Source organism: Varanus komodoensis, unplaced genomic scaffold, assembly GCF_004798865.1.
Source record: "Varanus komodoensis strain SLA01 unplaced genomic scaffold, ASM479886v1 scaffold88, whole genome shotgun sequence".
Lineage (NCBI taxonomy): Eukaryota > Metazoa > Chordata > Lepidosauria > Squamata > Varanidae > Varanus > Varanus komodoensis.
The window spans coordinates 1,163,029-1,189,666 of NW_025336576.1; the positions used below are offsets into that span (position 1 = coordinate 1,163,029).

The 26,638-nt window shown below is 44.9% G+C and overlaps 2 protein-coding genes across 13 annotated transcripts in view; both read left to right on the forward strand.

Moving 5' to 3' along the window:
• The first annotated feature begins 217 nt into the window (after positions 1-217).
• Positions 218-24,508, forward strand: TIA1 (TIA1 cytotoxic granule associated RNA binding protein). Of its 9 annotated transcripts, none has more exons than XM_044417330.1 (13): positions 228-383; positions 4,140-4,236; positions 5,434-5,532; positions 6,844-6,898; positions 7,072-7,104; positions 8,308-8,395; positions 12,835-12,910; positions 16,195-16,303; positions 17,818-17,913; positions 17,998-18,082; positions 19,513-19,636; positions 20,985-21,127; positions 21,518-24,508. In XM_044417330.1, the coding sequence occupies exons 1-13, from the start codon at positions 358-360 to the stop codon at positions 21,663-21,665; spliced, it is 1,179 nt and encodes a 392-aa protein (XP_044273265.1). In that variant the 5' UTR covers positions 228-357; the 3' UTR covers positions 21,666-24,508. The 9 variants fall into 9 exon arrangements, with proteins under 9 accessions (XP_044273273.1, XP_044273272.1, XP_044273265.1 ...); XM_044417331.1 differs by having other exon boundaries at positions 20,988-21,127; XM_044417332.1 differs by lacking the exon at positions 7,072-7,104.
• Positions 24,509-25,738: 1,230 nt separating this feature from the next.
• Positions 25,739-26,638, forward strand: part of CUNH2orf42 (chromosome unknown C2orf42 homolog) — an 11,701-nt gene continuing 10,801 nt past the window's right edge. For 3 of the 4 annotated variants that reach the window (XM_044417456.1, XM_044417459.1, XM_044417458.1), the window contains exon 1: positions 25,739-25,810. The gene's annotated coding sequence lies outside the window, so the exon portion shown is untranslated. Of the gene's footprint in view, positions 25,811-25,914; positions 26,273-26,638 lie in introns of those variants that run through there. The other variant, XM_044417457.1, reaches the window with a different exon arrangement.

Sequence of the window (26,638 nt, forward strand, 5' to 3'; positions counted from 1 at the left end):
GATTCGCTGGTGAACGTACAGCAGCACTCGGAACGCATACGCGAAGCGGGACTCTCGCGAGACTCCTCCGCGAGGGAGAGCGCGCCTCCGGCGGCCGGCGGGGGATTCGATTGGCTGAATTGGGGAAGGAGGAGCGGCGGGCTGCGCGCGCGGCCGAAAAATGCGGCGCATGCGCCCGGCGCCCTTTCCGTCGGTCGGCCCGGGCCCCTCTGCCCGCCAGCGCCATCTTAAGAGGACGAGCGGCGGGTTCCTTGTCTGTGGCGGCGACGTGCGGCCTTCCTCGCGCGTGCACTCGGCCCGCGGGTCGGCGCGGTGGATCACGCCCGGCTGGGGGGCTGACGAGGAGTTGCCGCAGCTATGGAGGACGAAATGCCCAAGACGCTGTGAGTCAGTCCGTCCGTCCGTCAGTCGGCCGGCCCGCGAGCCGGTCGGTTGTCCGGCCGGCCGGGAGGCTGAGCGGCCTATTGTGCGTGGGGGGAGGGTCCCGCCACGTCGTGCCCGCGCCCCTCCCCCGCCCGCCCGCCGCCGTTCCCCCCAGGCTGCCCCCCGAAAGACCCTCAATAAAGATGTGCCTGATGCAACCCTCTCTTTCTTCTTTGTGGGAAACCGCGGGCGAAGGGGGCGGGGAGCTTCCCGCGGAAAGCGGGCGAGCGCGGCCTTCCCCCCGCGCGGCCGCGGAGGAGGAGCCGCGATGCTTCAGTGTCCGGCGTGCCTTCCCTCCGCCGTACTGAGGGGCTCCCGGCCCGCCCCCGCTTGCCGCGCCTCGGCGGGGTGGGGTGCGGCCTGGGGGCACCTGGCGAAGCGGGAGGGAGGGCGGACCGTGCCAGCCCTAGCCGATCCGGAACAGAAAGCTAGCGCAACAGCTGGGAGGCCTGCTTCCCTTGATCACTTACCTGGTGGAATCGGTGTGCATGGCGCTTGGTGGCTGACGAGGGGGCCGCTCCCTTCCCCAGGGCTTGCGGGTATTCGGGGGAGCCTTGGAGTTGGGTGAAGGGGAATGAACAGTCCAGGTGTGTGCAGATCAGTTTGGTTACGGTGGAGTGCCCTGTGCAATTTCTTCCTGTGTGTAGCTAAACGCACTGTAAAGAACATTTTAAAAGAATATCCTCCATCTGCAGTTCGGAGCGTAGTGACCATCCTATCTCATTTGCTCTGTTTGCAGGCTAAATCTTCTCTGTTTCTCTTCTTTCTTAACCCTCTATGCTGCTGCCACACTGCAGGAGTGTGTGTGCTTCTGCTGGCCTGTGAATTGGGGGGAATGTCATATTATATAATATCTCCAGAGGTAGCCATGTTACCCTGTGGCAGCAAAAACAACACATTGGATGTATGAAGGGCACCCAAATTCACAGGGGACATAGTTCAATAATTAGTCCACTAATATTCAGCCTTTAAGATGCTTCTGTTTTTTACAATAACAGTGTGCATTCACATAATACCTTGCTTGTACATTCAGAGGGTTTTGTGTTACACTATCTGGCAGTCTCCCCTGGACTGAGCTTGAACACAGTTATCTGCCATCTGGTAACTTCTTCGTTAGGCTATAGTATCCTTGGAACTACTTTTAAGACTTCGCAGAAACATCACAGAGTCCAAAATACAGCTGTGAAGTTACTGCCATGCGCTAGCCTAAGCAAACAACTGCCACTTTTAGAATGGCTGTGCTAGCTGCCATGATGGTTGGTTCTTACCTTTTAAAGTACAGTATGGCTTGGCAGCTAGGTGTCTAAAGCCTGCAGCCTGTGTCTATACTTCAGTTAATCTTTCCAGATGCTGCTACCTCCTGAGGTGAGGTAAATTGTAGCTGTGGAAGGGAACAGTGCAGGGATGACTCCATGAGCCCTTCCTTCAGAGACATTCATCTGAAGCCCCATTTATTTTTCTTCTGTAGCTAGAAATTATTAAATATATATTCGGCACATTTTCATGAATAAAGAACAGCACAATTTTCATTCGATGTATCCTGAAAGGTAAGTATGGCTGAGAAATGATGACTTGGCCAAGTCCACACGATTTCACTTGTGGATTATGAATCTGAACCTGAGCCTCCATGATTAATTCCAACATTCCAGTCTTTACAATCTTCACAGCTGGAGTATGTGTGTGGATACAGTGGGTCTGATGTGGGGAACATGTAGCCCTCCCTTAAAACAGGCTGACTCTCCAGACAATATAGTTACACTCTGACTCTCTGGTCTGTCCTTCTGGAAATGAATTCTGAGTTGCTAAAATGGTAGACAGAAAAATCTGTGTCATGGGTGTGCTTTGGGGTTCTTTTAGTTGAATAATGGAAACAGGATGCATTTTCTTGCAGGCTATTAAGTAAATGTATTAAATTTATCATGTCTTTTTCAGTTTAAAATGTGGAAGTGGTTTACAGGTTAAAGTAACAATATACACTGGCTTGAAACAATGTGTACCACACATAAATAGTGGAGTCTAATTAGTTATTGAAGGCAGAACACAAAGGGAAAAGTTTTGGTCTGCTTTTGAAAAGGAAATAAAAATAGAACCATGGAAAATTGGAGGAAATCCAAAGAGGTCTTTCTATATAATGCAATATTTTGTATTAGCAGAGTCTCACTGAGGGTTTTTACTATTGGGTGAGAATTCATATAGGAGGAAGTATTTTTTGAGATAATTAGAACTCAGGTAAAACCATATTCGCATGTTAGGTTCATAATTAAATCATTAATGAAGTTGTTTTAAAATAGTCATAGCAGCTATTGTAAGCCATCTTGAGCCCATCAACTATTAAGCTACCACATTTTGCTTTTTATGGAGCTGTTTTTGAAGAGGCTTATGAAATACCATGTACAATGCATTACAGTCATGGATGACAGTAGTGAGACCTTTATCCTTCACTGTGATTATAGCCAGTGACCCGCTTCACATGATCATTCTGGCCCACTTTGGTGGTGTATATGCTAGGTGGTTTTGAAGTCGACAGATTGCTGGGTCATTCAAACCTGGACTGCATGGGTTGTGCACCCCGGAACAGGCCATGGAGTTATGCAAAGTTCTCTTAACTCTTGGGCAACTTACACTGCCTTGCTTTGTGTGCGCTAGGTACTGTGGCTTATTACCCCACCCTGCCTGGGTTCAGAAGACCTGATAAGCCACAGTTTGAATGCTCGAGCTGGCTGCTGGCAGGTACTGCAGCTGACAGAATTTATTTATTTATTTATTTATTTATTTAGGAAGCTTCTATGCCACCGCCCCATTCACCGAAGCCTCGGGGCAGCTCACAATTCATGCTGGTGGCCATTTTGAATGTTCTGGGTTGTGCTTGCCCTGTCATCTGAACCCTGGGTAGCGTAGGTTCAATGAGCCACAGTGGCATGATCATGAATATCAACCTACCATGTCAACCAAAGCTGTTAAGAGGCACTTGTGTAATAACCAAGGTGGTATTATTCTTGAAAAATAATAAGAGCAAGTAAGGCAAAGAGAGCAATTGTTTATATCCAGTGTTAATCTGACTCAACACTCATGTACTTCAGTGGCTCTGTATAAGTTCATGGAGCTCTCATCATTGCAGAAGTGGTCTCTAAACCAAGGTATAACTGTCAGTCATAAAAGTATTAGTTTTTTTTTAAAAGTCTAGTTACTTGCATAATTAAAGTGTAGGGTGAAGATAGGATTTCTGGCAAAGGAATCAATTGATTGCTGCTAGTTGCTGATTGTGATCTGGTAAATATATGGGGCCTATAGGAAAGATTTCATTGAGGGATTTGAATGGAGGCTATTTAAAGATTTCACGTATAATTTGGAAACTCCCTTTGCCTTATTTGCTTTTATCATCTTTAAGAAGTAACACCACCTTGGTCATCACACACAAAGACAAGCATGAAGCATAGCCTGTCTCACAGGGGGAACAACTGTGAAACTTTTTGAAATTCTATTAGCCCTGAAAAACATGCTCTGTTGCCCTGCATAGATTTCAGGCCCACAGGTCAGGCTGATCTTTTGCCTCTGTCATTGTCTTCTTAGTGCCATGTTCCTATAAGCAAAAGTGTGTTTAATTTTAGCCAGCTTTGTGGAGGTACACTTTGTACCATGTTGTCTTAAATTTCATTAAGAAAGTCATGCCCTGATAATTTGAGATTGCTAACCCTAAATGCTTGCAATCCTTACAGGTATGTTGGAAATCTATCAAGAGATGTTACTGAAGCCCTAATTCTCCAGCTGTTCAGTCAGATTGGACCATGTAAAAACTGCAAAATGATCATGGATGTAAGTTTACCTGTACACCACCCACCCAGAGAGCATGGTTAGTTACTAGACAGTCTAAACACTTATATAGTAAACATTAGTCTTAGTTGAAAAAGAAGTTAGGGTTCTAATCCTACAGTTGCTGGAAGCATCCAGACAGCTACAGGATGCTTTGGATTCCCAGTTGCGAGGTTGGAAAGTTACTCTGACCTCATAGCTGTGGATCCTGCTCAGATCTGTGCCCACTCCTCACAGCGAGCATGGAAAGAACTGTGCCAGTGTCTTCCCTGAGGTCAGAAGAATGGCCTCCTCTGAGACTTCCAAGGCCATTCTGAGGGGTGGGAAGAAAAAGATTACTGGTGCTGGTAAAGTCTTTATCCTGGCAGTTCTACAGCCTCCTTCCCTCCAGTTCGAAGGCACTGCACTTTGATGGCAGATTGTAACTTCCATTCTCCTCCCCGCCAGGCTCTGAGTTCAGAAGGTTGTACAGATCCTCATAGAATTGTGTCCTGAGCCCCCATTGGTTCATGACTGGGGTCTTGGGGACTGGAATTAGACAACTGTGGTTAAATTGAGTAATATGGTAAAAGCTAGAGAAGGGGGAATTAATAAAAGATCAGTTTATAGAAAAATGGCATCTTTTTATCTTTTGATGGAATGAAAATGCTTTTAATCCTTTTCTTTCTTGGGGATGATTTACTGTCGGTGTTTTGTTTAAAACTTGTTTGTTCTAAGAGACTCGGTATTGTTTTTAATTTCTGATATCCTCAATGCTAGAATTCACTCACTGTGATCAGTATTTGGTGCTGCTTTTAAGTGGGTATTTATGATATCACTATATATTATTTTTTAAAAAATAATGTTTTGTAATAATCAGTTAAATCAGATTCTAACAAAATTGGGAGGATTCAGAGTTTCATGGATTGTTCTTTCCTTTGAACATGTTGGATTGCTGTCAAACTGGGTGAAACCAAATGAGCCCCAAACTAAATGGGATTAAGAAAAAAGTAGAAGAGGCTGTCACCTTTGCTCCTCTTAAAAAAAAAAATCAGGGTGTAATTTACAAGGAATGAATGCTCTATAGGAATGTAATAAAGAAATAAAACTTACAATAATCATAGTCATAAAAAACAGTAATTATGACTGTGATATAGCAGTCTTAAAGAGAATAAAATAAATTGAACGCACAGTTTAGCCTTTGTCTTATTGTTTAAACAGACGGCTGGAAATGATCCGTACTGTTTTGTGGAGTTCTATGAGCATCGTCACGCAGCTGCAGCTTTAGCAGCTATGAATGGACGGAAGATAATGGGTAAGGTAAGCTTTCAGATCTCAAGGTGAGATGGAGCAGAAGTGTGGCATTAGGTATATGGATGAATGCTACTTTTTTAAAAAAAGAAGAAAATCTAAAGGTAAACTTTTATCATGTACGTAGCAGAAATTTAATCTTAAAATTTGAGCTTTTAAGAAAGTTTGAGATAAAAGTTGCATAATGACTTCACAGAATAAAAGATCAGTGAAATGTCATCATGGCATTCTTAATTTTTCTGGGCTTGCAAATAAAATGGCTTTGCAAAGTAATAAAGCACAACCTGATGTCTTCAGTATATTGCTTAACTTTAGTAATGTAGGAGCTTTGCCATACAGACTTTAAGAATAAATTAGTTATTTTTCCATCTATAAGACGCCCCCATGTATAGGATGCCCCCCACTTTTCTTACCCAAAGTTCAGAAATCAATATTTTAAACACTAAATAGAAGACATTTTTATTTAGTGATTTGGCAACATTTGCATACCAGTACTATGATCTTATGCATCACACTCAGCTCTGAGCAGATCACTTTATTCAGCCTCTGTTGCATAACTGGTTTCTTCTTCATCACTTTAGGTTTGGTTGACACATATAAGCCACTCTGGTGCTGCTCCAAAATCCAAGTCTTAAGCCTCTGCTCCAAGTTTGGCCATTTTGCTGGTTTTCCTCTCAAGACCTCCTTCCTTTTTGGCATCATAAGGAGTTGTTCTTCCTGTTTTCTCTACTGTCTGATGATACACTCAGTGGGAGGAGGTCCAGACTGTCTCTTTGCAGCTCTAGTTCCATGCTCCTTTGCATAACTGATTACATCCAGTTTAAATTTTGCTGAGTAAGACATTTGCTTACCAGTACCGGTATTTATATTTTTGTTTTCTGACACTTTTATGGGCTCAGAACGCTCTGACATTACCGCTCCCTGTCACATCTCGGCACTGGCTACACACTCTCCACAGCATCAGCTGACGTCAGTTACATAAGGTTCATGATTGGAGGAAACCTATGAGCTTGTCTCTGCAATCGGAAGTTTCGCTCGTGAGGCTCCTTTGCAGAGATAAGGTATCGGCAGTTTTGCAGCCGCGGTTCTCCTCTCAGACCCCCTGTGTATAAGACGCCCCTCCATTTTTAGGTAAATACTTTTAAGAAAAAGTAGCGTCTTATACATGGAAAAATACGGTAATTATTTGTCAAATACAACAAAACAATTTAAATGTAACATGTCAAATACCTGTGAAATTATGTGAGGTTTGAGGGATTATGAATTAAATAAAATGGTTGCAATTTTTTTGAATATAATTCTAACCAATATAATTTATAGGAGGTCAAAGTGAACTGGGCAACAACCCCCAGCAGCCAGAAGAAAGATACCAGCAGTAAGTCCCTTTTGATTTTGAGTAATTGCTCTTTATTTGTACAAAAGTGTTTTTAATGTTAAGCAATAAGCATCATGCAAATATTTGCCCTATTATTTTGATCATTATCCTAAGATATTATTTAATGTGTTTGTGTTAATAAACTTAAGAACAAATCTAATCTTTGTCATCAGGTAGTACCGTTGTCAACACACTGCGTTCACAAGGTAATTGTATCTTCTTAAACATAAAATGAAATCTCAGGTGTATTCACTAACCGCCTGAAACTATTTGGGGGGGTTGTTCTGTTGCCACAAGATTTCTCCCTCCTCTCAAATGGATCAGGATGTGGACTGTTGCGGCCTCTTAAGCCCTTCGACTCCCCGTTAAGCTGCTACTGCGGTCAGAATGGTTTCCCTCTTCGAGGGTGAGATCGCCCGCTTCTGTCAAGGCGGCACCATAAAGCTTCCTTGTGGTGTAATGGTTGCGATTTCAATTGGAACCTTTTCCCTTCTGCTGTTGGGCAACCCAGTGTGTTGCTTCTCTACTTGTCTGGCCTTAGAACTTTTTAAATGTTGGGGGCAGATTTAACCAGACTTTTCCCAAGGTGGAGTGATAAAGTACCAGGTGTGCATTGAAACCAGTTAGAGGTGGTGAGAATTAAAATGGGCTTTATGTGTCTGTGAAGGAAGTCCTTAAGTATGAGAACTTTGTATCATCCGTTCTTATGTAAATGGCGCTAACATAAATTGTGAAGGGATTACTGTTTCCATTCTGTTGCCTTCAGTCTTAGTTCACTTGCTCATGGATTTCACATACTTTGAATTCACATGGATTCACATGGTGTAAAGGCTGGGCAACCAAAACTGTTGGCTTTTCAGAAAACTGTCAAATACTTTAACATCAAACTGTTGCAATGCAAGGTATCTTTTTGACTGTTCTTCACAAAATATCACTAAGCTTGAGCTATTGGTAATTTACATTGTCCATACCGGTCTCTGTAAAACTTACTCTATGTTGCTCACAGAGCCAGTAGACATTTAGCTCAGTGTTATGTATAAAATAAAATGCTATGTATGAAATAAGACTAAATTCTAGCATTACAAAGTAACATTGCAATGTAAAATTGTTGAATTTCAACTAAATGAACATTTCCATTCTTATGGAAAGTTAGTTTCTATTCTGAATAAATACAGATAACTTAATGAAAAGTAATTGCTAGTTTTAAGTAATGTTACACATGTACTGTAATGCCTGTTGATGGGAATGTTTTAAACAATGATGTTATTTTGTCAGTAGGTTAAAAGATTCTAGCTCTCATGTAGTTTCCTGATGTATGGAAATTGATACAAGTTTTAAAAAAAATGCCGTACCCTTTATTACCATGAGTACTCTGCAAACTTGTACATTTCTTTCTTTTTCTTGATAAGACCACTTCCATGTCTTTGTTGGAGACCTCAGCCCAGAAATTACAACCGAAGATATAAAAGCAGCTTTTGCGCCATTTGGAAGAATATCGTAAGTCATGTCTTATGACAGATAATGGGGGCAATGTAGTGTGGAACTAAATGTGGTGATTAGAATGTCAGCATTTTGAAGAATAGTTGTATATTCTGAAGAGCTGTATCTTTTAGTAGCTGTTCAGGGATTGTTGCATAGTTCATTTATTTTAGTAAATGTAGATAGCTAGCCTTTTGTTTTATATTAGGTGGTCCCTGTGATTTCCATGTTACACTGGTAATTTGTTTTTAAATCTGGGTGTTCATTTCATTCTTATTAAATTATTAGGCATTCTAGAGAGGATGTCCAAGGGTATAGCTGCTCTCTGGGTGACTTCGGCCAATGGAAAGGCATTGCATAGTCTCATAAAAGCAGCTTTAACATGGATCACATTTCATGGAAGTTATCACCTGCAAGATTTTGGCTTTTTGTGAAATGGATGCTCTATTAAATAAAATAAACTAGAAATTGGTGTTCAGTGTAGTTTCCTGCTTTGGTTGTTGTCACAGTTTATAAGGCATGTGAAAGTGTGCATAGGAGATCAGAGAAACAACCGTATTGTTTATGGAGAGAAAACTCTTAGCTCAGTGGTTGCTATTGGCAGTGATGAACAGTTGCCCAGAATGGTAACGTAATGTTTGATGTATTGTGCCAATGAAGTGTTGTGCAGTGACTCTGATATCCATCCTCATCAGTGTTTGAATAATTTTGTACAGAAGTTAATGTAGCATGTTATGAATTTATTCTTTGCTTTAGTACTTGTTACACAGACCTGCTTGAACAGAAGGAAGCTGTAGTATGTCTCTTGGGGATGTTTGTTTCTGTTTTGGCCAGGTCTTTCAGGTCCATCTTGTTCCTGTGAGCAAAGCTCTCAATCAGTTAGAAGCCAGTTTCAAATTTCCCTGAGGAAAGGGATCAAACCAAAGAGACTCTCGAGCGTTATCCCCTGGGAAAGTGTGGAAAGGGGCAAACAGCCTTACTCCTTTCCAGGACTGTTGCTAGTGCATATATTCTAGCAGAAGGGCCTTGTGACTGTCTTGACAGCCAGAACTGGTGTATGACCTCTTCTGGGCCTATTGAAGAAGAAGGAGGGGTAGGTTGTTCCAGGTTTCCCCATCAGAAGAAGTTTCCTTGATGGTACTGGCATCTGAGGAAGTTGAAGGTAGAAGCGAGAGCCTGACCGTGCACTGGGCCCCCGAAAGTTTTGCCAAGCCTCGTGGCTGCGCCGGAGTTCCTTTGAACTCTGTTTTAGTGCCGCTGGTGGCCCAAAGCACTTGCAGCTACTGCTGTGGCTCCCCTTGGTCTTAGATGTTTTCAGAGCACAGAAGCAGCTGCAGGGCTCTGACCTGTTTTGCGAGCCACTCCAAGGGAGGAAGAAAAATGCTTAGGGTTTGTCTTGGCAGGCTTTTCTCCTGAAGACAAGGAGGATATCTTCAGGAGATACCTTCTCCTGAAGATATTCTTTTGCCCAGAATATGCCAGATAGTCAGGATCATAAGCAAGTAAAGTCCTAATCATGTTTACAAACACTAGACTTCAAAAGTGCTTGAGGGTAACTGTGTAGTATTGTAGAATACAAGTGCTCTTATAGATTATTTCCTCAAACAAGGTAAATTTTTAATTTACAATTCGTTTATTGGCTGCAACTGAAGCATCAGATTCCTAAGCCTCTTTGAGAACTGTTCTGTTTCCCCCAAAACCCTATGCTTCCTATATTCACATCCTTTTTCAAAAAGTCGGAGTAACATCTGCTTATAAATGCCTGCAACAATGGAGACAACAGGTTGCTATGCACCTGTTAATTTTAGTAAAGCTGCAGTTGGTTGGAGTAAGATTGTAGGCTTGGAGGTATATCAATAAGTTGATTCCAAATATTGCCCCCGCCCCAAGTTCTGCTTCATCTTTGAGGGATCCTATATCACCGTGGCCCTTTACTCTTTACCACCTGCTAAGCATAGTGGTCATTAAGATAGTCTCAGGGCTGAAATTGGCTGCATATGCACAGAATGGTGCACAGTAGGTCAAAAATGTGGTCCTCCCTCTTGAAGGTTAGGGCATCCTTGAGGCTCGGATGCGCTTGCATCCTATGACTGTGATGGCTAGACATCCAGTAAAGGATTTACACTTGATTCAGGCATCCATGTGTCACAAAATTAAGGTATTCTTAATTTGATAAAACTGAAATCCACACCGATAGCTTTGATAAAACTCCCTTACGAAGCTAAGAGCACTGCCCTTATTATGCTGTACTGAAGTTCTGTTGGGACATCTCCAAAAATGCCAGAAACATGCCTCATTCCTTGTCGAGCAGACTTTACGCTAAGTGACTCAGTTTTGCACAGCATAATTGCAAGTCAGTGCAAGCCTAATTTATGCGCTGGAACTGACGTGTGCAGTTGTGTTTGAAGTGGGGGTTGAAAAGACACCCATTTCCCCCTCACCTGAAAAACAGTAGGCTGAAGCATATGCACTTCCTTCTGGTGCAGAGAAATATTCCAGACCCTGTGCAGGCACTAATCTTGACCAGGTACAGGGGCTGGGGTCCAGGGAAAGTTTGTGATGTTGGCACATGGCCTCTGAGCCCAAGTGCTTGAGCCCTTCATTACACCTGAAGCAATTTCTGGGAGCAGAATTTAAACCATGGTGGTATTTTCATGGGTACCTGCTCGTTCGGGATAAGCAGCATATCACCTTAACCATTAGCTCAAGCTACTGAAGTGCATTTTATCAAGTCAGTCTATGGAGCATAAATGCTTTACCTAATTCAGGACAACTAATTTTAAATGGCAAAGGAAAGGCAACATTTTACAGGGGCCAGAGGGTGGAGGTGGGAACTGTGCTTTACATGGCAGGGTGAAAATGATATCTGAGGTGCTCTTAAGTAGTCCACTGACAGCTTCTGGAAATAGGAGTTGGTTTAAATGATACAACATTGATGTGGATTCATGTTTCCTTTCTAAAAATGTTAATATACAGTTACAAAGTCTTGGCTATGACAAATTATGAACCTTTATGTAAATGCATTCACCCTGTAGTAGCTTGCTTGGTAAATACATGTGCTTATGTTCTTGCACCTTATTTCTAAGAATGACACTTAAAGGTAAGTATAGAGGGTCTCCCCCCCCCCCCTCACCCAGGATGTGTATAGAGAACTGTCCATATACTTATGGTGGTAACTGTTCTCCAACCATTTACTCTTAAAAATAAGTTCTTGATTTCCATGGAGTAACCGCTTAAAATGGTCTGGAACTTCAGTTACAACTTTCCAGGATCCTTGCATTATTTAGCACCTACCCTGAAATCAAGTTTTTAAATAAAGAGTGCCATAATGGAGTATGTTAGTATGTCGAAGCTTTTCTGACAGAAAGCCCCCTGCCCGCCCGCTCGTGATGTCCAGAGCTGCCTCTTCCATTGCACTGCACGGCTTCCTTGCTGGCTTTATTTCGTGTGTGTGAAGTGCCAGAATCTTGTGGGTTGGGGAAGGGTGCAGTAGAGCTGTGTGTCTGAGACCGTTCTTGACCGTTCACTCTTGTGCACAAATTACCTGAGGAGCCTTTAATTAATAAAAGCAGCGTTTCCACTTGTGGGGTTTAGCTATTGTAGCTGGGTCTTTGTCTTTTTTAACTCAATCTCAAATAATAGGGCTCTGGTTATTTTGCAGAATGTCTCTGAAGAATGGACAGCATTGCCATGGCTAACTGCAAGCTACAGTTCACAGTGGACAAACGTTGTAGTTTTTCTATTTACTTTTATAAATTTTTATTTTATATACTTTGTAGTTTTCAATCAGTCCTGTATGATTGTTAATTACGGATGCAGTTTTTAAAAGATTATTTAATAGTGTATAGTAAAAAAAAACATGTTAGTGTTTATTTTCTTCCATAATGCAACCATTTCTGAAAATGTCAATTTCTCAAAATTTACAGCTGCCCAAGTCCAAAAAGGGGGTAACGAATTGACCTGAGAAAATTAAAGAATTCAGTTAACAGGCGACGTATGCCTTTTAATTCCTATTTTTTCATTTTTTCTATTTTCTATTTCTAATAAGTAGGTAGAATGTGTTGGCCAATAGTAAGTTTATAAATTGCATGGTTAAAGAGAGCCGGTCGCTAATATGCTAGTCAGCTACATGCCCTCAGTTATTCCTTTGAATAGCTGCTTTGACCATGCCTAGTGCTTTTAACAGTATGTAAGAGCATTTTGAACTGTGAACCAACGATTGTAAAATACTTATTTTTAAAAGCTATTGATTTTGCATGTTTACACAATTAAGTTTAATTTTTGCTATCATGTGATAAAACCTTAGTAAAAGGGAGAATTGCTTTGACTATAATTGCTGGTACATTTAAGAAGTTCATTTTGTTAAAGGAGAAACATGAGAAGTGAGCTGCGTGTGAGACATTTTCACTTGGATTTTGTTCCATTCATGTTTAACTGGACTTCTCTTTCCTTTTTAGGGATGCTCGGGTTGTTAAAGATATGGCAACAGGGAAGTCTAAAGGATACGGTTTTGTGTCTTTCTTCAATAAATGGGTGAGTGGCTGCAGGCTTACTTCTCCGGCTGACTTTGTTCATGTGACCTGACACCTGCCCGCCATGGGTGGCCGTGTTGCCCAGATCCAGACTGCTCCTCGCCGGGTGGCTTGCTCTCTGCCCGTAGGCCCCCCTGACACCCCTTGGCTGTTCTAGGGCTTCTTCAGGTCACGATGGGTGGTCGGGTCATCTGTGCCTGGGAGAGCCATTTCATCATGGGCTGCGCAGCTGGTAAGCAGCTTGGCAAGGGTGGCAGCGCCACTTTCTGGACTAGCCGGAGACGTGGAAGTAGCGAAACGGTGGAAGAGGGCACCAGCAGCAGCCAGTTCAGCACTTGCAGTCGAGAAGGTTGCATGGCTGCGTGGGCAGGATTCTGTGCCCCCCCCCCCCCCGCTGCACCTGCTTTCACCACTCTTTTCCCCCTTGACAATGTAGCGGTTGGTCCCTGGCAGCTTGGTACAAATTAACCTGTACGTAGTCACACTTTGCCAGTTTACACACACACAACCTATTCCGCTTCCCTGCTCCCTTTGAAAGCTGAAACAATTAAGAAGTTTGACCAGGCAAGACTAAGCATATTGGGCAGCCATAAGAGAGCACTTGGGTGACTTTTTAGAAGATGAAAAGAAAAAATGCAATCCCAGTTGTGTTTTTGAGGCTCTGGAATCCATCTTGCCCACCCTGGTGTTGAACAACATGAGGTAGCGATTGGAAAGGGGAGGGGAAGATAGGGTTCTGGCATGAAGAACACTGGGATACATCTTGGAGGGCTGGATGGGGAGAACAGGCCACAGTTCACGAGTAGCCAACCCACCGTGGCTTAAGTGTGACATGCAAACCCTTCCAAACTCTTTTCACAATTGATAGGTCTTCATTGTCAGAGTTAAGCCATTCTTGCAAAACAGCATGGAATTCTTCATCAATTACTCTCAATTTTTATAATGCAACATGGAATTCTTCATCAGGATATAAAACATATGCACTGCCTAGTCGTGCTTCATATAATTAAAAATAAAAACGCATGCCCTATGTTCAGGTTATGATCTAAAGGACAAAACTGGCAAAAGCAGGGAGTGTTGTTAAAACTGAAGGAGAAAGGGCAGCTTGATGCCAGACAAGGCATTCTCAGTGGGTTTCTGCATCCTGTTCTGCACACTTGGTTGGCATTTATTTTTATTATATTTTTATCAGACTTTTTTCTTCAAGGAACTCAGGGTGGCTTACCTAATCCTTCTCTGCACAATCTTATCCTCGCAACAGTCCTGTGAGGTAGATACGGCTGAGAATGAGTGACTGGCCCAAAGTCAACCAGTGAGGTGTGTGGCTGAGTGGGGACTAGAACACGGAATGCCTGGATCCTACTGCCACACCTCGCCCACTGCACTGCACTGGCTCTCTGCACTCTGCCAGCTCCCTGCAGAGCAGGGAGGGAAGCCACAGAGCCTGTGAGAAGGGCCAGCGCAACTTCCGCTTTTTCCTGCCTTCAGGGCAAAACTGACAAAAGAGCTGCAAGCAGAGCAGTTATCCTCAGGTGCGAGAGAGTATTAATGGATGGGCAGGGCATCTTGCACATTGGCTCAAGAGGAGTTTAGTTTGGCCTTGTCCCGGCCTGACATCCCAGATTCCTGACTATTGTCTGTACTCTCTGGAACTCAAGGGACTTGATGTCCCAAATATCTGCAGGGCATCATGATGTGGGAGGTTGGCTTTGGTTACTAGCACTAGTTGTGCCTTATAGCAGCTGGTAGATTTCTGTAACGGGAAACACCCTGATCTAAAATAATTTCCCCATGTGTAGATTTTTTTATATGTAGCACCATGGATAGGTTGTGTATTTAACAAATAAAATGGCATTTTAATTTTGTTTTTACTTGGAGGTGGAGTCAGATTTATCCTGCAAGTCCTCCCCAGCGCTGCTTGCATATTAACCTGAAATGGGAATGGATGCTGTTGACCTGTTTCATCCTCCTAAAGAGGCCCTATCTCTCAGAGCTTCATGAGTGCACCTTCTCAGTGACAGTGGTGTACAATTTGCAGCAGCCTCAGATGGTTATGGCAGTACAGGGCAGGCTTCCCAGATCTCTGCCAAGGCCAGTCCTGGAGAAAGATTGTCATTTATTTTGATCGGCATTTTTTGAGACTGCGCCGTGAGCTGCCCAGAGAGCCTCTGGCTATGGGGCGGCATACAAATGCAATAAATATTAAATATACAGCTTGAGCAGCCTTTGTTCCACATTGGTAGAGTTGCTGTTCTGATACCAGGATGGTTGCTTTTAATGTACTATGCATATCAAGTGCATTAAAACTTTAGCAATTTCCTGCTTAGGGGATTAAAAAAGTCACGAAGGGCATCTGAACGTTAAATGCCCCTTTGCTCCTCTATAAAGTAGGAACATTCTCTTCACAAATGGTGTGGGAAGCAAAACCAGCTGAGCCTCCACTGCTGCTGCACTGTTTCCAGGCTGGCTTCAGTTCCTGAAGTGAGCTGTGCATAGAGAGCATGGCTTGCAGCTGTGCAGTGCAGTGATGCGGGACAGGTCTTGCTTCTGCTGGCTCTTTTGTGAGCCACTCCCAGTGGATATCCCCACACGCCCCAGTCTCTTCCACATACATGAGCTGGGCAAACACATTGAACATGCACAAGGCTGCCCCATGTGTCTCTTTGGGCCCTTTCTGCCCATGGATCTACATGCACACGCCTGCAGTGTTCGTGCAAGCAAAAAAATTAAAGCGCTTGAACCCCAGTTAGAAGACTGGAGCAGTTACCCTTCATTTTTGGGACACTGAGCATGCTACAAATTCTCTCATAATTTTTCACGGCATAGTACCTGTGATATTCCACTCCTTACACTTCCAGATTCATGTTGCCAAGTTTATTTTGTGTGTGTACAGATTCAGAAATGCTGTTTTCAGAATTTTCCAGGTAAAACAGCACCTACCCCCCCCCCTTTTTAAAAGGTAGTTTCTTCTCTACCTTCATTTGCTAGTTTACTGCTCATTTGCATCTTGAGGTACTTTGAGCATATGGGGAAAGATTTGTGGGCAAAAATATTGGTCATAAATGAGTCTTTTCTAAATGGACCTTGAAATAACTGGTGTTCTTTTTCAAGTTTAAGGAAGTATTCAGCTGGCTAGAGCTGGTGTATTTTATGGGCTTTATTTAGTAAAAAGTGACATTAGCAAAGATGTTACTATGAACTAGCATTGTCTGTGGGCTTGGATCTTTACTTTTCTTAAGGAGTTTCTTGCTAACCATTTCTGCACATGTTTTCTTCTCTGGGTAGGATGCAGAAAATGCAATTCAACAGATGGGGGGACAGTGGCTTGGCGGAAGACAAATCAGGACGAACTGGGCAACACGCAAACCTCCAGCTCCAAAGAGTACCTATGAGTGTGAGTATTTTAGCCAGTGCAGCTGGCATCATATGAATGCATTGCTGAATCGCAGTTGGTAGCCTTGCAGCTTTATTTTGGACTAACTGGAGTTTCTAGAACATTTTCAAAGATGATGTTGTTACCAAAGCACAGCGTGCAGGCTTTCTCTGCCCAGGTATGATGCAGCCATCTTGCTCAATTGAGTGTCAGATTATTGGCACTCAGGCAGTCCATTAACCTCTTCAAGCATTGATTCATGACCTGTGCTGCCTCAGCTAAGCTGGATCACCAGGAGAGCTAGTCTTTCTGCATATTGGCAGCTACATCCCTGGATAGCCTTCCCAAATGGCTTCATAGCATGAGGATAAAGTTACGTTTTTGTGTTGCTTCTAGGCCTCGTTGTTCAAAATTAGAGCAGTAATCGTCCACCACATTGTTCAGGGAGCTTCAGCTACTGGGAGCTTCAGCTACTGGGTGGTGTAGATTTTTAAAAAAATGAAATAAGCAGTAATAATCTAGGTAGGAACAGAACCACTGTGACACAGTGCCCCCCTCTCAGATGGCTGATCCAGCAGGTTGTTGTGATCAGTAGCATCAAGAGCTGCGGAGCAGTCCAAGGGAACAAGAGGATCGCACTCCCCTTGACCTCCCAGCAAAGGCAAGCTCTGCTGCAAAAGTGCCCCGAGTTGGCTGGCAATTGCTTGCTTGGGATCCTGTCTGAGAAGAGGTTGTTGGCAATGGGTTTTCTCGTTGTCCTACTTTTCTGGGTCCATGTTTGATTTCTTCTGGGAAGGCTTGCTTATGACTGCTTTCAAGGAAGTTGGAGTAGAAAAGCTGCCGAAAGTCTGAAATCGACAGGTGGTAAACCACCTACACAAAAGGAAAGGTGTAAATCGTGGGTCCCCAAACTACGGCCCAGGGGCCGGATGCGGCCCGCCATGCCCATTTATCCTGCCCGCCAGAGGTTTTGGACTCGCTGGTGGCGAGGCACTGGCTTGCTCGCAAGGAGATCGTTTTGGACTCGTTCGGAGAAAATGACCTCTCCACACGCACGCCCCTGCCTCGCCGTGTGCATGCGCCCCCCCGGCCCACGACCCCCGCCCGCACTGCCTTGACGGCCCGCGCCCATCACCGGCACCTTTCAGCTGACCCCCTGTTCAAAGTTTGAGGATCCCTGATGTAAATTCTCTTCTTTTGGATAGCCATCTTCCTGGCTTACTTGACAACACCAAGTCTGCAGAGTATGGGAACGGCTGTGGGGTCAGGGAGCCCTGAGCCATATCATATTAGACAGTCTTGGATCTGAACAGACTTTTGCTTTAGTGAAACAGGCTTACAGGCAGTCTTGGACTCTAAACCAGTTCCTTCAGGGACAGGTGCAGATGCTCTTTACTGGTAATTGTAAATCTGTAGGGTAGAATGTGCTGTAATCTCCAATGTGCAGTTGGAGAGATGGCCCAATGTTTCTAGCAAATTTCCTTTCTTTGCTGAGCAAATCTGAGACTTCCAAAAACTGTTTTTCCCCCATACAGCAAATGCCAAACAACTTTCTTATGATGATGTTGTAAATCAGTCCAGTCCAAGCAATTGCACTGTGTACTGTGGCGGTGTTACTTCAGGCCTAACAGGTATGAGGCATCATTAACTTTGAAAAACCCTAGAATGGGTTCTGCCTACACATCCTGACGCCATCTCCATTCTTTGGTTTGCAGAACAGCTGATGCGCCAGACGTTTTCCCCGTTTGGGCAGATAATGGAAATTCGGGTCTTCCCAGATAAAGGGTACTCCTTTGTACGGTATGGAAGTGGTTCTCCTTGTGGATGTGGATGTGTGTCACTTAGCTTGTGTTACCGCAGACCTTTGATGTTACGTGGGTGGTGCAGGTGTTGATCTTGAGTTGAGACACAGGGTGTGTTGCAGGCCTGACACGTGCTTATGACTGAACACTAATGAAGGCTTGAATCAAAGACTGTAGGCTTTATTGCAAGAGGTTATTGTAATGAATATTACAAATTAATTGAGGCGTTCATAGAAAAAAGTTGGAGGAAATAGAAAAGAAAGAAGCTTAAAGTACATATACTTTTAATTTTTTAGGGAAAATTGAGTCTTTGGAAGTGGGAACACAGCAACAAAGTGGGGATGGCGAAAATACATAAAGCAATCTTTGTTCACAATGCCACTGATATAAAGCAAAAAAGATTTAACTTTTCTATTTGGACTAATAATATAAGCAACCATATTTCCAGATAAATGTCCCTATAAAGTACATGTCTGTAGGGAGTGCATTCGTATGTATCAAGGACCACAAACTTGCATGTTGTGTGGTGGGTACTCACCCTTCCCTGCATTAGGTATGAAACTTTGTGGCCATCAAGGCTCTCAGAATCCACCTTGGCTGTTTGTCTGCTAATCTCCACATCATGCAGGTGTAATTTAAAGTCCTTGGACATCCATAGTTGCCACAGGTTTTTCAAGAAAATAATTTATCTGAGCAGTGCCTTCTAACTGAAGGGAAGTTACTACTGGACAAGCTCCCATCATACCCCTTGAAGGTGCATTGTTGGCATTATCTCTGCAACACCTATCAGAATTAGCCAACTTCTTAACAAGTCTCTGCACTGTCCAGTATATGTGAAAGCTCCATTTTAAATCTACAGAAAGAGAATGTATAGAAGCTAAGTCAATCTTTTGTGGATTAGCTGCAGAAATTGCAGGTGGGGGCCAGCCCTCTCCTCTTCATATGTTTAATCCTAACATCATGCAGGCAGAGCTGCTTTCTGTCCAGATGAGGATGTTAGGATTTAAGACTCCAGAACACTGCCAGACAGTTATTAAAGAAAGCTCATTTCCAGCCATTTGTGTGCATGAGTGGTATGCTGCTCTTTCTGCCAGGAACAGACTTCTGTCCAGTTTAGCTGCTTAAGAAGTGTCTCTAGGCACCAAAGTACGCTGGTGTTTCTGCACTCCAGTAAAATCACCATTTAGCTGCTCTTTGTGTATCCTGATATTCCACGCGTTAATTCAGATGTTAGTATGACAGATAAGTGTACTGAGGCTATACAACAGTCTGAGTAATTTTGGCATAGAAGACCAGCCCTGTGCATACGTCATAAAATGTGCAGATTCTCTACATGGGGATCTTTGAACAGATTCTCCCGTTAAACAACTTGTCAGCTCTCACTGAGGAGAGGGGTTCATGGTGATCGGCTGTCTTGAACGGTTGCAGGTTCAATTCTCATGAAAGTGCTGCGCATGCAATTGTTTCCGTCAATGGCACCACTATAGAAGGGCATGTCGTGAAATGTTATTGGGGCAAAGAAACGCCAGATATGATCAATCCTATCCAACAGGTAAGAGACCTTTGTCAACACAAAAACAGACAGACAAGCACTGCAAAACACTAGTGCTTACAAACAGAGTGTGCATCCTTCTGTTTGCTTTATAGGCATTTTGTTGAAGAAGTTGCGCAATGTCGCATATGGCAACAAACCGTGAAACATAGAAAACTGATAGGGGCCGGCCTTCCCCAAGGCGCCATTTAGCTTTTGTGTTTTGGGCTTCTGTTTGTGCGGCAGCCGCCAGAGCTGAGCAGGGGATGGGGCTGCACGTGTCCTTTTAGGCGCAGCGTGAAGCAGATTTAATTCTGCATTGCTCAGTAGTGCTGCTGGTCAGTTTCTCTGTCAGGCCCCGGTCAAGTGGCAGAGTCCACTCGGGTACATTTGCTGGTGTGGCTACTTAAAGCCAAGTTAGCAGCTAGGCTAAGGAAGCAGCCTGTCTGAGGCCACTGTCAAGGCAACGGGGCTTGGTGGGACGGACCCAGTAACCTGGCTGTGATGCAGTTCCACGTGGAGCTGATGGCCTGTTCTTGGAGCTGTGCAGGGATGTATACGTTGAATAGTGTGGTGAGATGAAACACATACCGATCCCTTGACTTGGAATGCCCAGATGCAGAGGTTCTGATCTGTGTGCCCTTTGGGGGATTTGAGAACCTGCTGTGGGCATCACCACAAGAAGGGGAAAAGGGAGTGCAAAGAGCAGAAACAGCATGGCTGGGGGGGGCGGGGGGAGATGGTGGCAGGTAGAAGGAAGGAAGCTAGAACTGACAGGAAAGATACTGCCCTGCCTTTTTCGGTTTGGTGATGGTGACAGGGATTGGGGAGGCTTGTGGGCACTCTTTGAGGTGCTTTGTGGTTCCCACAGGCATTGTATTGGGGACCCAGCCCTCATGGACATTGTAGTATGAACCCAGTTCTTCACCAGCTCTGTGGAGCTGATTGGCAGGAAGAGTCTGCAGCTAAGCGAACAGTTGGGTGGGAACAGATTCTTCTGGACTGCTCTTGCACTTGGGTCAGGAAGTGCTTCTCTCCTCACCCTTGGGCATTTTTCAGCATTCTTTGGCTTTGCCCTTATCGTCTCTAAATATTAATCTACCTTCCTTCTTCATGGCTTCCCCTCACAAACACGTGCCCTTCATTCTTTGCCTTAAAAAAATCTACAAAATATATTCCTGCTCTTTTCTCTCTCTTCCTCCTCATTACACCCACTACTGAGTTGCTTTTCATCTCACTGCTTCTCCACCTTCCCCGCCTGCCACAGTGGCTTCAAGGGGTACCTGCTGTGCATGAGAAACAAAGAAGTCTAGTTGAGCTGCCACGATGTTTGCAATGCACACTGTCGATTCCTTGTCTCTCTTTAAAGCAGAACCAAGTGGGATATCCCCCACCCTATGGGCAGTGGGGCCAGTGGTATGGAAATGCCCAGCAGATTGGCCAGTACATGCCTGATGGCTGGCATGTCCCTGCATACGGAATGTATGGACAGGCGTGGAATCAGGGATTTAAGTAAGTATCTGCTGTATGAAGTATCTGTGCTAAGAAACCTCTTCATGATGAAAACCCCTGCCCGAGTACAAACCGAGCCTTCTGTCAGTCGGGATTTCTTTCAGAGAATTTTGTTGCATGGGATTCTGGGATTGCATGCGTGACCTTGCTAAGTATGGAACCTTTTGATCGGGAGTGCTGTCGATAGCCTTAAGGAAACTAGTGGATATCCAGCAAAAGGCTCTCTATATACTTCAAAGAACCTTACGTATCTGCTATTCCCTTGGACCTGATTTATGTAGTTCTGTGATACAAGAAACATCTGATTGGACATTCTTAATCACCTTGACTCCAGTTCATTGTGTTTAAATGTTTCAAGCTTTAGCTAATCTCATTTTCTCTTCCATTTAGTCAGACGCAATCTTCTGCAGCATGGATGGGTGCAAATTACGGCGTACCGCCGCCTCCGCCGCCACCCCCGCCTCCACCCCAGGGGCAAAATGGAAGTGTACTAACGAGTCAAACTGGATATCGGATGGCAGGTTTTGAAACTCAGTGAGAGAAACACAGAAGGACTCTGGAATAGAACAACTGGCGGCTTTGAGGCTAAATGGAGCGTTGTAAATCCCTTTGTTTACTTTAAAAAATCTATCCAATCAAGTCAGTGCAAAAGTCAAACAGTATTTATTTTTAATCATGAAATTTGTTGTCCACATTTTTTTAAAAAGACACACACACAGGAAATACTAGATGCTGGATATCTGCCAACTTTTGCCTTCTTTTCCTCTTTTAAGATGTGTTTCTTAAGATCCTTGTTTGAAACACAACTAATGCAGGGATTTCTGCCACTTTTAGATTGGGGCAGAAAATTGCACAATGTCAAAACTTTTTTTTCCACGGAAGTAGTGTGCAGTTCTAGTTTGCATTCCTAGTATGACTCAAAATGTATATGAAAGAAGTTGTACAAAAGAAGAAAAAAACCACGCCAAAACTGTGTGAATTCTGAAGGTTTGTTGTGATCTTCAGTGTGTGCACAATTCTGTTTTAAAGAGAGCCTATTGTATAAAGTGTCCATCTCCTCACTTTTGTTATACTGGGGCTTCAAATATAACTTATTGGTTTACATTATTTTGTATCTAGACATTTTTCAAAAAGTGTTTTTGCCTTACTGTCAGCTATTAAATTATTAAACGGGAGTGGCGGTGGGGAAGTCATAATTGACAAAAGTAGTTGTACAGAGCTCCTGGATCCAACTCTTCATGTTGTTGCTATTGTTAGGTGTGAGAAGGTGCCTGGGAAGTCCCTGCTGAATTTGCTCAATGATCTTTATCTTCATTGATGAACTTCAGCCCAGTTTCAAATATTAAAAATGTGACACATTCTTACAAACCAGCTTTTTTAAATCTGTCAGTTTTTACATTTACATGTATCCTTTATCATGTAAACTATTTTAGCAAATTAATATTTTTCACAAAAGTTGGTCAGTTTTTGTATGTCTCCTTTTTTGAAAGGGTAAGAGGCAGAGAGATTTGAGTACGATTTAGGCTTTGGCTTTTGCATGTGAATATCAAATACATTGTTAGACTTTGAATAAACAGTCATGCACTCATTTTTCAGAGACATGTAGAGAATCCATTGGTCTTAACTGTTAGCAATGTTTTGCTCAAGTGGAGTAAGTTGGACTTGAATTAGCATGTACAGGTAGAGCTGTGAAATCATGTAGCATTATGTGAATCAGGCCAGGAGTATGCGGAATGCACCCATTCAGCCTGAAGGACCAGCTCGATAAAGCAGTTTGAATTGTTCAGAGGCCAAAAAATCTTGCTATCCTACCTCCTTAACTAGCCTTCAGAGAGTGCAAAAAAGAAAACTACCCCTAGATGTAGTATTTATTTATCCCTGTTAATGTCTGGGCATGTGGAGGTCTTGGTTTTTTGTTTTGCATTGGTTGTAGTGGAGCAATTTGGGATTTTTGAGTTTACGCTATACAAAGCGTCCTGTGACAACATATTTTATGGAAAGAAGTGGTCCCTTGAGAGAGTAGAACTAGTTTAGCTTTGGAAGTGTTGGTTCTGTTTGTCTCTATTTTGACCCCTTATTTTCTTTGAGGATTTTTTTTTAATTTTCTTTGGGCGGGGAGGGTTAGGAAGCTGTTCTAAAATAGGAAAGCTTGCTGTGGAATCTTATTTTGCAGTGGGCAGGGTAGAAGAAAAGACAAAGTTTACAGTGAGAAAACCGCGTTATCCTTGACTATGTTGACCACTGACATTCTGTAAAGTAAGTTAAGCCATGGTTTGAAATTCCAGGGAGCAGGTCAGTGCAGTTCTGTTAACAACATGGCGGTTGAAAAAGCCTGTTGCTGCCTGTAGACAGTGTTTGGCCCCCAAATAATAAGGCATCCCCAAAAGACACCTTTAATGCCATAGGTTTTCCCATTTATATACCCATGCTGCTTCTTAAATTCAGGGTGGGAGGATCTTATTTCTGTTTACCACCTCTGCCTGTAAATTTCTTTCAAAAGAGGACATGAATAGGTTTGAGGTGAGTCTGGTGCCGCATTGACTTTTCTGTGTGTATTCTCAGCAGTAGAACTGCCTAGGTTTAGTCTATTTAAATTACTTTCACTAAAACAATCTGAGATCCTATTACCCAGGGTTTTTTTTAAAGGTTTTTTATATCTTGTCATTGCCAGGGTTTCCCTCTCTGTTTGGACACCCAGGAAGAAATGAAGGTCAGTTGACCATAAATAGTTAAAGCTTTGATACATTTCAAAATCAGGAAGTCTTTGAAGGGGGAAGGCAAAGAGGAGAAAGTAACAGCTTTTCAGTATTATTTAAGAAGCTTGAACCATCTTAAAGCTTCTCAATTAGGCTTCAGAGTATGAGAAATACATGGATGGAGCTCTGTAAGCTCTGCACTTTTTATTATGAAGGTTGTTCTTTTTGTTACCCTGCTGGAGGTCGCGCTTGACTTCTGCTACATGAGCCAGAGCAAAAGCTTCCCAAATTCTAGCTTTATTGGGGTTTCCTTCCTTTGCTGTAACTTGTCCACAGTAGCCAGAAAATAAAATAGGCTAACAATCACTTGAGCCTATTTCTTCTTACTTGTTACCCTTTTCCCTGCTTTTAGTTTTAAGCATCTGCCAGGCCTTTCAAGTTAAAAAGGGAGCTTTCTTAATATGAGAGATGTAAACACCTTTACAGGTCTCAGTGAAGGAGGTTGCTGCCTGGGGAGTTTGGTTTGGTTTTCAGCTAGCAGCCCATTTTTGTGTCTGTATAAACATTGAAAGCTTCATTTGAACTAATGTATTTTGATACTTGTGTTTTGAAGTTCAAAAACTTCACTCCAGAAGCCGTGACTTTTGAAAGCCATTAAGATGTTAATAAAAGATGTGAGCTTGCATATTTCATCCTTTTGTTTACTGTTCACATTCCAGCATAGGTTTGAGAGAGAAATTGCAGAAGAAATTGCATCTAGAACTGAAGGAGGCCTGATGCGTTGCCAAGCCTAAATCTACTGACTAAATCTAGGAGTCCTCCACAAGTAATATTTCATCTCGTGTGATGAAAGTCTCAGAATGGATGGTTAGGAAGAGCACATAGTTTCTTGGATATAGTTATCATAAACCAGCTTTCCATCATCTGTGCAATAGTGATGCACTCTTTGTTGTGCTTGTCCACTGTCTGGATTCACAGGGCAAGCTTGGCTTGTGTGACAAGTTGAGGGAAGCCCACCAGGCACGCCATAGACGAGTGGGGAGTCGCGGAGTCATAGAAAAAGGGCTGTTCTAACAGAGTCTTCCCTTGCTGCCATGGAAGTTCGTTGTGGTTGCTTGAATACAGCAGGTCACTTTGAGCCCCTTCCTCCCAAAGGAGTCATGCCTGCCGCCACCCTTTCCAGAGCAGTTGTTGCCCCTCTTCTCTGTGGACCCCCCAGGAGGATGCAGGCAGCCCGACCCTTTGGAGAGGGTGGAATTGGCGCAAAGCTGCCCCATGTTGCCTGAGCCCTTCAGTGCTGCTGGAAAAGGGCTCGCTGTGGGCAGGCTGAGCAGCTCCAGACCTGGCTTGGCTTGGCTGGCAGCCCCTGTCATTCTGCAGCATGGGCTCTGAGCTGGGGTGGACGGCAGGGAACAGCTGGCTGGGCTTCACAGCCAGAAGGTAGCAGCACGTACCGGGAAGGCACCTGGAGCTCTGCGGGAAGCCGCAGCTTCTGCTTGCAAGCCGGCTTAGGACCTCTGAACTCGCATGAACGAGGCTGCCTCTCTCAGCGAGCCCTACCCCACGCGCCACCCAAGGCGCGGTGGGCACCAGTTTGGATGGGTTTCAAAGCCGACCGCCCCGGCGCGTGCAGGCAGGCTCTGGCACCCCCAGCATCACAGGCAGGGCTTCGGGTACCCCAGGCGGCGCGTGGACGGGGTGCGGGGCCCGCAGCGCTACTCCGTGCTCGCCTGTGGCTCCTGCCCTTTTGCAAGGGACGGGGCGGGACGCGCAGGTAGGAGTGCGCATGCGCGGGAGCTGACCTGGCCCAGGACTCCGTTTCCCGGCGTGCTGTGGGGGTCTGCGCCGCGTGCTCCTGTCCGGCGAATGGGAGCGACCGTTACAGAGCAGTTCCGCAAGTTGTTTGTAAGGCGCCATAGCGGAGGCTGCTCGCCGACGCCCCTCACCGGCTGCCGGGCTGGAACCCGAGCCCGCCGAGGCCGCCCAGGTAAAGGCGACGCTGCGGGGCCCCAGGCTGGAGGGAAGGGGAGGGCTTCTGCCTGAGACCTGCGGCGGGGTGGGGGAGCGGCAGGAAATGACGTCAGACAGGAGGGCGCCCCCTTGGCTAGAGCGGGCCTCCCCACCGTGGGGGTTGCGATGGCAACAGCGGGCACGAGGCGGGTGTCGCTGTGTGACGTCATCGTCTCACGTCATCGGGCTGTGGGTCATGACGCCACGTCGGCATGGGCCCCGCGTGGCTGTGAGTGACGTGTCTTACTCCCCGGCGCCCCTTCTCAGCCCCCCTATTTGGGAGAGCCGGACGCCTCTGACCACGTGCAGAGTTCCTCCTGAGAAGCAGTGCTCTTTTTAAAAAACAGTAGCCATGGGCGCAGTCGCCCCGAGCATGTGCAAAGCGCCTTTCTTCCATGACGGGGACTCTTTCTTGCCCATCTGCGTGGAGACTGGCCAGGTGAGTGTCCCACGGCGGCGTCCGGCCGGGCCGGCGGCCTGCCGAGTGGCCGAAACTGCGAGGCCGACGTGCCCGGCGGCAGCGCTCGCCCGGCGGCGGCACATGCAGCCCCCCCGGGGCTTGGCCTCCCGCCGCGCGGCCAGCTGGCCAGACGCACGCGGGCCGGCCCTGAAGGCGGCTGCCCGCCCGCGGCCCCGTCGTGTGAGCGCCCGCCCGTCCCGGGGGTCCCGCTTGCCCTCCGCGTGCTCGGCAGCGACGCCTCGAGCCGCCGCTGCTCGCGGGCCCTCGCCTCCCGACGCCGCGTGCGGACGACGAGACGCCGGCGCCGGGCGGGCCGCTCCGTCCGGCGGGCGTGCTCCGGGTGCG